The sequence below is a fragment of the Pygocentrus nattereri genome, chromosome 8, assembly GCF_015220715.1.
Source record: "Pygocentrus nattereri isolate fPygNat1 chromosome 8, fPygNat1.pri, whole genome shotgun sequence".
Lineage (NCBI taxonomy): Eukaryota > Metazoa > Chordata > Actinopteri > Characiformes > Serrasalmidae > Pygocentrus > Pygocentrus nattereri.
This window is the reverse complement of record NC_051218.1, coordinates 11,426,053-11,442,644: the sequence shown is the minus strand read 5'-3', so window position 1 is coordinate 11,442,644 and position 16,592 is coordinate 11,426,053. Positions and strand designations below refer to the sequence as shown.

Sequence of the window (16,592 nt, the reverse complement as noted above, 5' to 3'; positions counted from 1 at the left end):
GGTAAGCTATTTAATACCTGCAGGGTCTTTCTTGTGTGTTCATTTGTATAAATACTCAAATGTTCCAGGCTATGTTTAGGCAGAGAGCTTGGCACCTGATAGAAATCATAATTTTCCCTGTACGTTTTTTAGCTTAATCAGCTTGTGTGCTTAGACAGCCCCACTGGCTTGTGGCAATTTGCTGAAAAGCAAATGGAGCCCAAAATAGACTCCATTTTAGTTTCCCTGGGGGTATAAAAACATAAGATACAACGCAGTTTATTGTAACAACTGTCTCATTGAGTTAATTAAATGTGCTGTCTAAACATAGCCTTAGCATTTAAAGTTTAAATCAGGGCTGGTAACTGTGCTTGACATGTTTGTTTTGGATGCCTTAGTGTCGCATCTGGCGTGTCTCTCACACCAGAGTAAAAATAACCACAACAGCCTGCCTCTGAATCTAGCTGTTAGTGCTCTGGCCTAACAGTGCATGGGGAATGCTGGGAATGTCCTGAGGGGAGGAATGCTTTAAGCACCCATTGCTCCTTTTGAAGCCTCTTGTTTTTAAACCTCTAAGTGTTTGACCTCTTGGCACTGTTATTGTGTCAGTCAGAGAATCACAGTGTACTGTACCATCACACCTTTGACCACTAATTTGTTATTCTGTACATACAAACACCCACACAACCTCTCTCAAGGGGGGTTTACAATGGATGTCCATAGCTTGGTCCAGGGCAGATAAAGATTGCAATTGGAAGTTTTTTTGTTTGTTTGGTTTATCCTATTTCTCTATATTTCTTCTATGTATTTCTATACCTTCTAGCCCAATCTTCTTCTTTAAAATGTAATTTCTAAGTACTGTTGTCCCCCTTATTTTTATATAAAAATAGTTTACAAATCTACTTTACAACTTTTATTTTGCTATTCTCTTTACCATACATTAGCAGTACTAATGTAATGTAATCAGTGCTGTGCAGAAGCAGAGATCATCTGGCCATAAATTACAAATGATTGATTTTTGGGAGATATTTCTGAGGAAATTAGATGTAAGATAAGGAATTTGCATAAGAAAGGGCAAAGTCAGTGTTTCTAAAACTGGAATTTAAAGGCTTCTTAAAGTATAGAAAGAAAATATGACCCTTAGCAACCTTGCAAGACCAGGTAGACCACCAAAACTGTCCCCAACTGAAAACAGTACTTAAAACTTTCTCCACTCTTACCTCAGACCTTAAAATCAGTCTATACTTCCACTGTAACTCAACGTTAGGGCATGGAAGTATGTGTAAGAGAAGAAAAGGAAATAATTATTTGCAAATCAAATAAAGATGCTACTAGTGTTCTCAAAACACCCCAAACTTTAGACCTTATTATTACCTCATTATTACTTGTATTGTTAGAAGCAGAAAACATAACCAGTTTCTGAGGCTGAACTTTGGAGGTGTGGAAGAACATCCATTTCTTAGAAAACTGAAAGTAAGCCCTGAAAAGAATGGACGCTGTGATAAACGCAATGGGTGAACACACTGAATATTGAACATTTTGTTATTTAATTTTTGGAGCTTCTGTGTAATTTTCAGATAAACAGTATGTTTTCTGCCTTTTTTCTTGATGTGACAGCAGTCAAGGTCTATTTTGATTGGAAAACAAATGAATGGTGGACCCTGACTAATGTACAGTATTGTACTATACAGCTCTTTTTTTGTTTCTCTGATGAGACAAATCAGCAATGAGCTTGTAGAAATCTGAATATAGTTCTGAGTGTATCCAACTATAAAGGCATCATGGTGCTACTCTTGTATAGGGATAGGAAACATGGTAGTATTCAGAAGGCTCCATATCCACATGCTCATCCATTTGGTCATGCATATGGACATGTGCATGTCTGAACTATACTAGGCAGCAGACTGTAATGAGTTAAATGGAACAAAGCTAAACTCTCTAAATGATGGGCCAGAGAGATCTTATGTAAGATAGGGTTTCCAGTGACCTTGTTGCTAGGCATGACATCCATTGAAGAGACACTGCATGTTCAATAGTGAAAACTAACCAACCATCGACATTTTCCCTTCTCCCACCCTCCATCTCCACCCTATGGTCTCTGTCAACCCCTCACAGGCTCTCTATTCACGGGCCTCTTCAGCGCCTCCTTCCGGGGGGTATCCTCCAGTGCCCCTAACCTGCGGGAATTAGCCCGAGCCCAGCGTAAAAAGACCACCTCCCCCAGGAGGTGGTCTAAAAGAGACGGTATGTCCCCTCCCACCCAACGTCTTGCCTTTAATAAAGCCTTTGGGCGCTGATCATAGAACATATAAAGTTCCATGCCTGTATTCCTGATTAGCTTCTGTTGCTACTGCCTAGTCCAATTTCCCAATCAGTTACCCCTGTCCTGCCTTATTGTTCCTAACTGTTGACCCCCCTGCTCTATCTTTATGTCCCTAAATGGACTGTGAGCTTTTGCATAGACCCTGACCCCTGATTGCATTGCTATTTGCTCCTCCTTTTTTGGCCTGGTTCTACAGCTGAGAATGGAACAGGGCCTGAACAGACCAGATAGCTTCAGTTGACCTTGAACTCCCTGTATCTGTGATTGCTGAAAGTGCACCCCCTGCGTAACCCTTGAGTGCATCTTACAGTTCAGTTCAAAATCACTTTCATTTAGTTCATGATTTATTAATGTCTCATTTATTAATCATTAAAGCTTTGTGCTTGATACATTGCATGGCAGATTGTTACTGGCAAATCACTTTACACCTGCAAGTGAGCAGCTGAGTTTAAGCGTAACGGTAAGGAAAGAAATTGTTAGTTAAATGGTGATTGTTTCATCTCATTGCATTACCTGCTTTTAAAATAAATTTAAGATCCACATAGCCTAACATTATGCTCCCTAAGACATATTTGTAATGCTTGTATGAGTATGTTGATGATTATACCCAAGTGCATCATTTCACCTGTAACAAAAAAACTTTTTAAACTAGTTTCAGAGAAGAATTGCAAGTGAATGAAAGGACGCATCTTTGAATCTAAATGTTTTGCTGAAGTTTGCTTGGTAGTAATAATGTGGTTAGTGGAGTTACATCTTCCAAACCTCTCCCATGCTCCACTTAGGTTCATTGCTCCATTTCTGTTTATTCCAGGATATAATATCTCCATCTTCATTGTCATGTGCATGGTTAGTATCCTGGTTCTGTTTTCAATTGTAAGCCGGCTGCTGCACTCTTGTACATATTAATGTATTTGTCCACAGGGTGTCACTGTGTACCTAAGACTGGGGACTGCAGCATCTTAGCCCTCCAAAATTAGTGCCATGTCATACTGTTCCTGCAAAAAGGGAGGAATGAGGGGCCTGTTTATGTTATACAATGTCTGGTTTTCTCTTTGTTTATCATCTTGTCATATGGGCTACATGCGCCATGTACATGTCTCTCTTTTTAGGTGATTTTCTAAAAAATAAGCCATAAATCTACACCCTTAGTAGTTTGAGTGTAACCAAAGGTTAATGCTGCAGAATAACATGGTTCACTTCTTTTATTCCCTCAGAGTTGCTCTCAATGCCGGCAGTAAAGCGGTTTTCAGTGTCATATGCCAGGCATCCGAGTAATGGTATGTCTGTTATTTGAAGCCTGTGTGTTTTGACACTCTACTTGCATGCCCTCTAGGGGTCGTTACGTGATAGTGATTTCTTAGCATCATGATCTTGTGACTATAATTTGGAAATCTTTTGAAACCTGTTTCTTCCCTCACATCTTTCCTCACCTGTTAAATTTGGATTTGCCACCGTCCCCCACATGGGTCTAATTCTCTCTTCTTTTCTCTGACTCATTGATTCTTCTTCTTCAGCTGAATAGATGCATGTCCTTAAATATTGAATATATCTTTTGTGATATATTTCTTTGTGTGTTCACACATAGTTGTGCACTCTGTGTCATCTGATGGTTAACCCTTCCATCATTGTGCTTCAGGATCATATCCAACGGTCAATGCATAAGAATTATGGAATTTGCATGATAACAGGCAGTCTCCTGTAGCTGTATCTGATTTTGAAAAGCAATGATTCATTCCAAATTTTGAGCAAAGCTGGATTTCACGCTCACTGATAATGAAGGCAAGGGTTATCATGCTATCTCACACATCGTAGTTAAATGATGCCGATCAATGCAATCCTCAGAGGCACTGAGGATGGTGGAGTTTAACCACAGCTGATGAGAGAAAGCATGTTGAGTGAGAGTGTTTGCGTGCTGAGGGGATTCATGCATTACGGAAACAAGATTGTGACAATTTTTCCATCTGTTGCTGTTTGACTGTATGATTAGCCTTGACAGCAGGGTCTGCAGCAGAGACTCCCCTTGCATAAAGGGACACTGTGATGAAGTCATCTTTGTGTGGCTGTCTTGCTCATCTATCTGTTCTTTCATTGTCTGTTCCCAGTTAGTTTGTGTTTTATCACCCTGCCCAAAGATATAACTAAATGAGAGTTGTAGGAGTGGCTTGTTTTAAATAATCTGTCGGTCACTGCATTCCAGGTTATGGCACTCCTGGGCACCTCTGGATAACCAGCCCGAAAAGGGTTTGCTTGTTTTCTTGCTTCGAACATCCTTTGCTATATGATCAAGCACTGTTTCAAAGGAATAGGTTTGGTGAGAAACATAGTTTATGCAATGTTCCCCTTTTCCCAATGTAGTCGAACAGCCAAGACATGACCTGTGTCTGAAATTTGCTTCTGTAGTTTTGCATTGGAGCTATTAGCCTAATGTGCTTAACAAGTAGAATTTTATATCCCACAAATTAGCATCCTGCAAACTGAATCATCACATGCTTGCCTCAAGTTATATGCATTAAAATTTGATCGCGACTAGTGACACGTGATGAATTCAGTCAATTCACATCAGTCATTTTACAATATTCTGGGTATTGATTCATCATTCTGGACACTAGCATCCTACTAATTATGTCAAATTTGTGGACGTTGTGCTGGACTAACTAATAAGAATCATTCATGTCCATTTTTCAGTCACCAAATTTAATGTAGGCTATTAAAAACATTAATTCCAAACATTGGAAATCTCAAATAGAATTGCTCTTGTAGTTTCTGACACTGTATGACATCTGTATATGTTGTCTATAAAAATTGCAATATGTAAATTGTGTAAATTAGATTTTTTTTCCAAACTGTCACTTGAAAGTGGATGAAACTAATTCAGTTTCCTGTCAGGACTCATTTCAGTACTGAGAGCCTGCACTCAACTCCAGACATTTTGGGTGCAGCCCAAAAGTGTGTGGAAAGAGCCAAAGGCAAGTTGTCAACCCATTTTATGTGGAAGTTTGTCAGAAAAGTAGTGAGTACACCCTGAGGCAAATTGAAGTTCAGTGTCCATCAGTGTCTCCTGGAGTACCTCTACACTGCAGTTTTAATTTTTTCCCCATTTCAACACACCTGATTCAGCACACAGGGGGTTTCCTAGTTTATGACTAGTGTTTAGGAGACAGAAAAAGTTGAAAACACTGACCTGTACAGAACTGTGCAGTCTTTACAGAGGTCGATTTAAACAAAACTGGCCTTTGAATAAAGTATTTAAAGTAGTATTGCCTTTACTCCATTAATTATGTATAATCTTTCTTGGAAATATTTGAAAGAGTAATTCCTCTGGGATAATATAATGCATTTGCTATTTGTTGGAAGTTCCATTGTGGTACACACTACAGCTGAAAGATTAATCGTTTTTTTATTGATTACAATTTCAGTTTTCTTTTCAAATTGCAAAAGCATTATTAATTATAGCCTACATTATTGACAATGTTGTCCCACCAAGTATTAAAGGGGCATTCAAATAAATAACACAGATCTGCTGAACTGATTGTAGATGAGTTAGACCAATTAGGACAAGCGACCAAGCAGCCATGTAGGCTTGGTCAATACATATCACAGTGTTTAATTGTCTGAGATTTGATTCAGTTTGATCCAGAACCAGTTATAGAGTTGGAGCTGGTCTGTTTTCTTGTAGTATTAAAGTGTTAAAGTGCTTTTCAGAAAAGCATATTGTGTCATAATGTGACATATTTTATCACGGTAACGATTAGGTAACTACTTGAACCCTGCTATGTCATATTGACTTACCCTTTCCATAAACATATCATGGCAGATGTCATATACTGCCATGACAGTTTTTGTTCAGTAATTTAACAGGGTAATGCCACCATTACCATTAATTGTCATGACCGATGCTATAATTATGTAATGACATCTAACTAGAGTACACAGCAAAAATGTCATATGTGACATAAGCTGTCATTACATCAAACGTTAAGGCATCTGTTATAACTGAACAAAATTCCAAGACGGCATATGACCATGACATGCTTACAGCATGGTTATGTCAGTGTTGGTAATACTTTGTTTGCTACACAATGGTAAATATCATATTGTCCTCTGTTACACCCATGACAACATAATAACAGCTAACTGCTTCAGCATTCAAGCTTTGAGCCCGGGAAAATAGTGGATACTCTGGTGGTCTTGGCCAAAAAAAAAACAGGCCTGCATCTTGATTTATGAAAATTAATCACAATAAACAATTGCAGTCACAATATTAGTCAGATATTAGTCCTAAGTTGTTCAGCCCTAGTATGTGGACTTTTACAGGCGGAGTTGCTATAAATTGTTTTTCGCTTTTCTAGTGAGTGAATTTTTGAGTGTACTACATCAGCATTGCTGTTTTTAGCATGGCTTTTTCTTCAGCGTATCCTATGAAGCCAGTTCCAAAACACTGTCAAAAGGAACGCTGTGGGAATTCAGCGAAGAGTGCTCTGTCTGTGGGGAGTGCCGCCTTCAGTCACATCATTTTATGGGTCACGTCAGGTATCAACTTAAAGTGAGTTCAAGTGCACAGACAACCACAAGCCCATCAAGCTCTTGCATAAAGCTTTTAAGAATCTTATGTAAATTGGGTCCCAAATTGAACAGTGAGGAAATGAACAGTGTTCTCATCACAGTTAATGCCCCATTCAAAGCTCATGAGGAGGCGGATAGTCTTAATGATATTATATGATGTTAAATGATACTTTTTTTGCGTTTTACTTTAGAGCTGTAAATTTAGGTGTCTGTGCTGAGGTGTTTCTGTTTTTAGTTCAGAACAGCTCAGCTGTAGCTGTTAATTTGTCTTGTTTGCTGAGTCACTCGGCAAATGTCGTCCAAGGCTGCTGAACTGGGCCAGAGGAATAATTCTGCTGTGTGCTGCACGGTGGTCACAGGCTCCTCCTCATCTTCCTCATCCATCTCTGCCACAACTCTTTTCCGTCTACCTCTCCTTTGTTTTTCTTCCACTCTTTCTGAGCCAGTTTCTTTCTTTTCTGAAACTGCAGCCTACCTAAACTCTTTTCTCCTCCTTGTTCCTCTCCTTCCTCTGCCTTTCTCTCCCATTCACTCTTTCATGCTTATTTCTCCTTTTTCTATCTTTCTCCATTGTTAACCCATCTCTGCACCCTTTTCACCTTTCAAACCTTATCTTCTCTTTCCTCTAACTCCCTCTCACTCCCTTGTCTCTGTTTTTTCTTTCTTTTCTCCCTTCTTGTCTTCCTCCCTTTTTCATCCTGGTTTCCCCCATTCAAATAACTTCATCCTCCTCTCCTGATCTCTCTCTTTCTCTCCTGAAACAACCTCTCCTTCCTCTTGCTTTTCCTCTTCCCCTCACCTCGCTCTCTCTTTCTCTCCCCTTTTTTCCTTTCCCCTCCTCCCTCAGAGGCTGCAGAGGAGGAGCAGCAGGTAGCTGAATTACTGGGTGGTCTCTCAGCTGATCCTGCGTTGACTCATCACCTCCATCGCTGTTCCTACCACTTTCGCCTCTTCACTGCTTGGCTGCGTTCCCACTCAGAGCCACCCGACTGTTTTTCCGGTCAGAAATCTATGGAGAAGTTTCCCCATCCAAGAGTGTGCAGGAATCATGCCACATTGAACTTGTGTGCTGAATTCAAGTCACAAATCTGATCTTGGATCAACATTTAGGGGCAACCACACATTTAATATTTACTAGCCTATACATTTTTTGGCTTTGCGATGGCACAGTAGTAGACAGACAGGCTGAAAAGCTTCTCAAGCCGATTAGCTAGTCATCATATCTGCTTAAGAAGCATTAAAAAATAAAAATATAAACATCTATGTTATAAAAGTACAATATTTAAAACAAAAGCTGTGATTTTTGTTGTATAACACTCTAGCCCAGGGTTGCCCAGTCTTGGTCTCAAAGGGCCGGTGTGCCTGCAGGTTTTCATTAAAAAAAAAAAAGCAGAAGAACACAATCAACTGTTGAAGACTGAGACCAGTTGATTAAATAAGTGGAATCAGGAGTGCTTCTGCCTAATTGGAATGAAAACCTTTGTGAATAAGAAGCTAATATGTTATCTCCAGCATAACACATTAACCACAAGCTAATTGCTAGTCACAATACAAAAAAATGCAGCAGTACAATTGATTACTGTATGGAACATTGCATTGTTACTTCCCCACCAGCTGGCTAAAATGAATCCTTCAAAAAAACTGCATCACAAAAAAGACACAACTACATCTAGGCGTGTAGCTGGCGGCTTGCCTTGGTTTGAGCAATAAATGCATGCCACAAATCTGATCTGGGATCAGTGGTCAGACAACCTTATCCAAAATCAGAATCAAGCTTTATTGGCCAGGTATGTTTACACATACAAGGAATTTGCTTTTGGTTACAACCAAATTCCTTGTATGTGTAAACATACCTGGCCAAACCACATCCTTCCAAAAACAGTTACAGTCTTCAGCAGAGGCCTTGATTGGATAGTGATTTCTGTACTCTCTTGAAGGAAATGCTCTCTGGCCTATGTGCCTTGGGAAAAAAAATAAAGACATTTCTAGCATGTCTTTGGGGCTGCTACTGGCATCGCTGCACTATGCACTCACTGTCTGGTTTTGTTCTTCACTTTTTAAACATATTTTATTATTATGTTCATTTTTGTGCTGCTTGGATTTTCTTGCTGCTTGCCAGAGAGTATGTGTGAAGTTGGCATATGGTGATGCATCCCATAAAGGAAAACAAATCTTTGTGGAACCTTCACGCTCTAGTTGATTTTGCCTGATATAAGCAGTCTAAACACAAAAAACTGAGCCAGTCCACGTGACATGGAGAAAGTTGTATTGTTGATCCTTGCACATTTGAGGGGCAGAGCCATAAGTCCATATCAAAGCAGTGAATTTCATGTGGCAGCAACATCAGAAAAGGGAGGATAGTGGCATTGACAGGGGCCTGGTTTGTTGGTGCCAGATGGGGTGGTTTGAGTAATTCGGAAAAACCCTGGGTTCCGTTCCTGTATAAGTACAGTAGTCTGAAGCTGCCCCAGACATAGGTTTATTGGAATGAGACAGGAAAAAGGCTCAAATAAATCCTGATTTCTGTAGTGACATGCAGTTGGTAGAATTAGAATTCGGCATAAACAGCCAGCATGAATACCAGCCAGCTTGTGTCAAGAGTTCAAGTTGGTGGTGGTGTAATGGTGTGGGGAATGTTTTTTGCTGCACATTTGGCCCCCTTATACTAACAAATATTTTTTAATGGCGGAAGTGAATGAGTGTTTTTGTGGCCATGAGTGTTTTTGTGGCCAATTTTTACCTGTCTTCTAATGGCTACTTGCTGCACATCATCATTAAGCACAATAATGAATTCATTGTGCTTCAGTGCCCTCCCCATTCACCCTATCTGAATCCAATAGAGCAACTTTAGAATATGATACAACTGGAGATTGATTGCATGGGTGTGCAGCTAACAAATCAGCAGCAGTTATGTGATGCAATCATGTCAACATGAACCAGAATCTCTGAGATACTTTTTTAGCATCTTTTTGAAACCATGCGTTGAAGAATTCAGGCTGTTCTGAAAGTAAACGGGGATCCTACCCAGTATTAGAATGGTATTCCAGGAAGGAACTGTACAAGTTTTAATGTCCACTCCTTCTGCACACTGACCAGAAATAGATCAATTTAATTGGGTATTTAAGTTCACCTCTGTATGTTCAGACCAACCCCTGAGAGTGTTTCATTGTTGATCTTGAACCTGAAACAGGAGTAAATTGGAACATTTTATCTGATGATTTATCTATAGTCAATGCCCAAATGCTGTAACCCTCTTTTAAGCGCACACAGACACAGCTGATGGGGGTAAAAAGCTGCCTAAGCATTGTAGCATCGTAAAAATACACTCAGACTGTTTACCTTGCTGCACCATCTCCAACTCCCTTTCTCTCTCATTCATTTTCAGCCTGTCATGCTCCCTCCATCTGTTTTCCTCTCACTTCTCCTCCCTCTGTCTCACTCTCTCCTCCATGTAAATGAACAGGGAATGCTGCAGTCTAATATAGTGGGGTTCTCTCAGCTGCAATCAGTATGTGAGCTGAATCGGAAAAACCTAGAATTTGAAGGAAGATGTGTGAAAGAGCTTGTGAGAATTAAAAATTGGAAGTTTTTTTTTAAATACCCAATGCGACTATCCTTCACTGTGCTTATTGGAGTCTACACACATCTTTCTAGCACTGTCTGCTTTAGATTTTGAATGAAAGGCTGTGATTTCTCTGCCCTTCAGCATATCTCAGTTTTCTTCCCTTTCAAACAACACCTCTCTCCCCCCTTGTCAACACGTCACCCTTTAGAGCAGCAGGTACTGTCCGCCTCCACTAACCCCCGCTGGCTTGCGCTGAAAACAGAGTGAAATCATCTTAACACGCCACATTATGTACAGTGACATAACACTTTTGGGAGCTTTCAGAGTAATAACCCTTTTAAATGCCCTAAATTGGTGCATTAGTCATTCAAGCTGTTTGTCAGTGCACAAAACCCTGCAGTTATTCCGTTGCTGTAAGGCTTATGATGCTTTTTGGTCTCAGATGTCTGCACGGCAGAGATTTTGCCAGTGTGCATTAAATGAGGAAATTTGAGTGTAGAACATGCAGCGATTGACCTTGGTAATGGGAGGTATGAGTGCGTATGAGCTTAAGAGACTGAGAGGCATCTCTTCTGTATTCTGTTGAGGTTCTGCTGAATTCTGTAGAGCTGTTTTGTTATGACAGCACACCAAACGTTTGTTGTTTTTGGGCTGCACTGAGGGAGACTGCTTTACTTTCTTGGGTCTCGTGTGGGTGGAATATGTCCACATAAGGCACTGTCCTGTACCTGAGAATTGCATTTCAGACTGATTGATTGCAAATGAAAGGTTGTTAAACGGCATGTTCTCCATGCAGTGCCTTCAGGTTGTTTGAGGTGCTTTCTACACATGTGTCAAACAACAAGAACAATAGCTGCAGTGGAGCATGAAATTACCACAAAGGTGTGTTTTGGACTGCATGTTTGTTTTTCTGTGTCGTCTCTGTGCTGCAGGGTTTGAAGGCTGCTCCATGGTGCCCTCTATCTACCCGCTGGAGACACTGCACAACTCTCTCTCACTGAAGCAGGTGGACGAGTTCCTCAACAAAGTGTGTGAAAGCAGGAGTGAGACACTCACCAAGACTTTGAAATGTAGGTAAATAAACACCCCACACACACATGCAGGACATGCTTCTTGTTTTGGAAAATATTTTGTGTAGTTGATTTCATTCCATCTCCTCTTCGAGTGATCTGTTTTGAGTTTAAAGTGCTGGCCCTGTTAAAGGAATTGCTTGGCTAAACATCAGATTTACTGTGTTTTCCCCCTTCTCTCAAATGCTCTTCCAGCATGATCTTCCAAGACTTCTGATGTTTTCTTCTTTTGCTTTGGAGCTAATGTAGCTAACAAATATAGACTTGCTTCTGTTGTTACTAATATAATATAATATGCATGACCTACTGTTAAAATCTCGAAGCATGAATTATGAATAAGCTTTTGTCCATTTCTGTGGACAACAGTACATCATACAATATCAGAAAGTACATAGGCAAGTCTATAATCTAATGTAATTTCAGTAAGTCCTTGGTTAAATTGTATTCAGAATGACTTAATCTGAAATGGTTCGTTGTAGAGAAACTTACTGTCTCAGATTTTGTTTACTATGGTGGTTACAGTGTGTGTAATACAAATATAACTGTTTATTTACTGTCCAAAACCACCAGTTAGGCCTATATGTGTCTTCTGAGTTTTACAGTGCCTTGAAAAAGTATTCACACCCCTTGAAGTTTTTCACATTCTTTCATGTTACGCTCACAAACTTACATGTATTTTATTGGGATCTTATGTGATAGACCAACACAAAGTAGCAAGTAATTGTGAAGTGAAAAGAAAATTCTACGTAGTTTTCAAACTTAAAAAAAAAATAAAAAATCTGGAAAGTGTGGCGTTTACCCAGCCCCCCTGAGTCAATACTTTGTAGGACCACCTTTCGCTGCAGTTACAGCTGCAAATCTTTTGGGTTTGTCTACCAGCTTTCCACATCTAGAGGCTGAAATTTTTGCCCATTCTTCTTTGCGAAATAGCTCAAGCTCCGTCAGACTGGACGGAGAGCGTGTATGAGCAGCGATTTTCAAGTCTTGCCACGGATACTTAATGAGATTTAGGTCTGGACTTTGACTGGGCTATTTTAGAATATGAATATACTTTGATCTAAACCATTCCATTGTAGCTTTAGCTGTATGATTAGGGTCATTGTCCTGCTGGAAGAACAATGGACAGTGTAGAAAAGAGGTGAAGAAGAGGGTGCAGGCAGGGTGGAGTGGGTGGAGACGGGTGTCAGGGCTGTTGTGTGACAGAAGGATAGCAGCAAGAGTGAAAGGGAAGGTTTATAAGACAGTAGTGCGTCTTGCTATGATGTATGGTTTGGAGACTGTGGCTCTGTCTAAAAGACAGGAGGCTGAGCTGGAGGTGGCGAAGATGAAGATGCTGAGATATTCGTTGGGAGTGACAAGGATGGACAAGATTAGAAATGAGCAGATCAGAGGGACAGTGAAGGTGGAGCATGTTTCACGGTGGGGATGAGGAAACCACGGGTGTGTTCAGGGTGATGTGCAGTGGTAGTTTTCCACCACACATAGTGTTTTGCATTTAGGCCAAAAAGTTCAACTTTGGTCTCATCTGATCAGAGCACCTTCTTTCACATGTTTGTTGTGTCCCCTACATGGCTTGTGGCAAACTGCAAATGGGATTTCTTATAGCTTGCTATCAAAAATTACTTCTTCTTGCCACTCTTCCTTAAAGGCCAGATTTGTGGACTACACAACTAATAGCTGTCCTGTGGACAGATTCTCCCACCTGAGCTGTGGATCTCTGCAGCTCCTCTAGAGCGACCATGGGCCTCTTTCCTGCTTCTCTAATTAGTGCTCTTCTTGCCTGGGGTGTCAGTTTAGGTGGACGGCCATGTCTTGGTAGTTTGCTGTTTGTAGATGTGCCATACTACTTCCATTTTCGGATGATGGCTTGAACAGCGCTCTGTGAGATGTTCATAGCTTGGGATATTTTTTGTAACCTAACCCTGCTTTACACTTCTGCAGGCATTCACAGAACAGCTCTAGTTATACTGAGAATAAATTACACACAGGTGTGGACTCTATTTACTAATTAGGTGAATTCTGAAGGAAATTGGTCACACTGGATTTTATTTGAAGTATCCATACAGGGGGCTGAATACAAATGCACGCCACAATTTTCAGATTTTTATTAATTAAACATTTTCAAAAGTATGTGTAATTTTCCTTTCACTTCACAATTACTTGCTACCTTTTGTTGGTCCATCATATAAAATCCCAAAAAACACATTTAAGCTTGTGGGTGTAATGTGAAAAAAATGTGGAAAAGTTCAAGGGGTATGAATACTTTTTCACTCTGTTATGTCGATAATGATATTGATGTATGATTGTGGTATATCTGAAGAAATAAATGTACTTTGGGTACCGTTTTGCCTTACACCACCCTGTATGCATCTTTCCGCCATGAATGTGTTTTAAACATGTTTTAGACTAAAAACTTACCTCAAAACTGTTGTAAAACTCGTATGTGTCTCATATACCAGACTGAGTATTCATAACCATTTCATATAATCATGTCCTGTGAAGTAGCTTTTAGAAGCATTAGAGACTTCAGAAGTCTGTTTTCTGTCACCACTGCTGTGAAAAATTCTGACTCTGTAAGTTTCTCTAGAATGGAGCATTTTGCACCAAACAACCCTGAATGACTTTATTTACGATCTAAGCAGTGTTCTTGTGCTCTTTTCTACCCTCAAGCTATGTCGACCGTGTTTGACTCCCAGATTCAACCCTCTACAGAGCCTGAGAATCCAGAGAGGTCCAGTTCTTGTCAGGCTCCTCCACCACAACAGCAGCAATCTCCTTACTGGTGTGAGTATTGCCCCCATCCAACCACATTATCTCGGGACTGTCCATCAAGTTATGTTGTCCCTGGGCTGGAGAAGCCAGACAGGAGACAGCTGTGCTCCAATAAATCCAGCATTCTTGACTGTCTGCCACACACACACACACACACAGAGGCCATTTTGTGCAGGCCTTAAACTGTCAGAAACATGGTCTCATCCTGTCTCAAAAGGGGCAGCCTGCCATTAATTAATCCCAAAGTATGATCCACCTAATTAGTAGTCCCCTAGCATTGCACTCTGACAGTTGGCTAGCCACTTTTAGGTTTTTAGTGCATGTTTCCTACAAGCCATGTTATGGTTCAATTTTGCTGTGTGATGTCTGTAAAGATGTTTTAGCATCTGCCCTCTCACTTCAGTGTAGAGAAACTTACTGAGTCACAACTGTTCACAGTGGTGGAGTGATGGTGATTGGTGCCATACTTCTGAAGCATTTAATGCCTCTAAAGGCTGCAACACATATTATTACATGAAATAGTTATGAATACACTACCTGAGGCATTGTTTTACAAAGTTGTGAGATAGGATTTTGACCTAAATTGCATTTTTTTACATTCACACATGCCATAGAGTGTGTTGTAAGGCAAAATAGTCTCCCAAAAAGGTCCTGAGTTACCAGTGTCTCACTATGCTTATGATTACATATGAAGATACATGTAGGTTTACTTGTTTCGAATATTAAATAAATGGCTATATTTGCGACGCGTTTCGTTTTGCTACCACTGTAAAGAAATCCTTGTCACTTTCTCTACAGTTACTCTGAATTACTTTGTTTACAGCTCAATAATTGAACTGAAACTAATGCTGAAAATAAAAAAGTGGAATTCCTTTTTAATTAACCTGTTTGTCCGTTGTTGATTGTGTATTTAAGATATTTAAGTAACTAATTGTGCACGCGTGTCTTTCTGTCTGTAGACACCGGTGGTCCCCCTAGCACTGTGTCCAGTTCGGAACGTTCATCTCCAGTGGCAGGAGAGTCTTCATCAAACTTTGGTTTCAACAACGAATAGACCCTGCAAGCTGCAACTGCATTAATCTCACATCACCTCTTTATACTCATCTGAGATCAGCTTTGCATTGTTTTTCATGGGTGAAGCAAATTCCAAGGGATAGTGTCTTCATGAAGCCCACATTGAGGCTGCTGATTGCACTTGCTGTATTTCTTCCAGTAATATAGAGCCTCTTTGGCTTCAGAACAAGAGCATTACTTGGCCTGTCAGCCATCAAAGAAAGAGCACTGAATCCAGTAATTAGTTAGCACTGCTATACCTCTGTGCCCAAAGTACTGAGATCTTAATTATAGTCCATTTTGAGCAGTATGAAGATAAGGGGACTGGAATACACACTAGTAATTGTCCCTTCTCTCAGCTGATTACACTTATCACATCCCCACTTGCAGCAGAGTGGTTTCATTGGAGAATATAACGTCGCTCTGAGCCAAGTAACACTCAAAAGATGTGGGTAAACCAATCACAGCACAGTGCTGTTGAGCTTAGAGAGGCTGTGTGGAGGTGTTGATGTCTCCTACTTTAGCACTCGCATACTGAGTCATAATGCCAGTCAGTACATGAAAGCAGAAAGTCTGCTATAGCCAGTTGATGAAGCACAATTTTTTAAATCACTGCCTCTGTATTCTATGGGGTTTAACTTTTAATGTTGGGGTTTATTTTTTTAGTGTAGAATTACAAAACCTGTTTTAATGAGAGAGGAAGACTTGAAATGGACAAATTAAATTATTCATAAGGTATGATCATATGTGAAAAATGTATTTTGGGTAACAACAGTGCCTTAGCCATTTTTTTGGCTTGTTTTTCTCTTGAAACAGGCAGTTCATATATAAACCTCTTCAGAATATATTGAAGCGCTCTGGTAGTGTCCTTGAGGGCTAGTCAAGAATGTTTAAATATTTGTGATCTACTGTTCCTGCCAAAGAATGACTGTGTTCTAATTGAATGTGTTTCATTTTAGAGATTTCCAAGATGATATATTTTTATTAATAAAATTGCGTGTAAAGATTATAATTGGCTTTATTTGTTTGAGTTAAAAAGTACAATAATCTTGAAAGTTCTTGTGAATGAGCAGCAACCTGAATAAATGATGCTGGCAAACAAAAATAATATTCTGTTAGGCATCATATTAAGCCTGACATACTGCAATTCTGAAGGTTTCATTCAGGACGACGAAAACCACTAATGATGACTCATGCTTTGCCCTCAGCTGTGCTGCGTTGCTATGGTGATGGATTCTGATCGCCCATTGACTTCTGCTGTGAAAGC

General features: G+C 40.0%; 1 protein-coding gene across 11 annotated transcripts in view; it reads left to right on the top strand.

Moving 5' to 3' along the window:
* ppip5k1b (diphosphoinositol pentakisphosphate kinase 1b) overlaps positions 1-16,338 on the top strand; it is a 42,956-nt gene extending 26,618 nt beyond the window's left edge. For 6 of the 11 annotated variants that reach the window (XM_017690213.2, XM_017690211.2, XM_017690209.2 and 3 more), the window contains 5 exons: positions 2,095-2,223; positions 3,517-3,579; positions 11,363-11,500; positions 14,171-14,284; positions 15,232-16,338. In XM_017690213.2, coding sequence (XP_017545702.1) covers positions 2,095-2,223; positions 3,517-3,579; positions 11,363-11,500; positions 14,171-14,284; positions 15,232-15,326 — 539 coding nt within the window. In that variant the 3' untranslated portion in view covers positions 15,327-16,338. The remainder of the gene's footprint in view (positions 1-2,094; positions 2,224-3,516; positions 3,580-11,362; positions 11,501-14,170; positions 14,285-15,231) is intronic. The other 5 variants (XM_017690217.2, XM_017690215.2, XM_017690223.2 and 2 more) reach the window with 3 other exon arrangements.
* Positions 16,339-16,592: the final 254 nt, after the last annotated feature.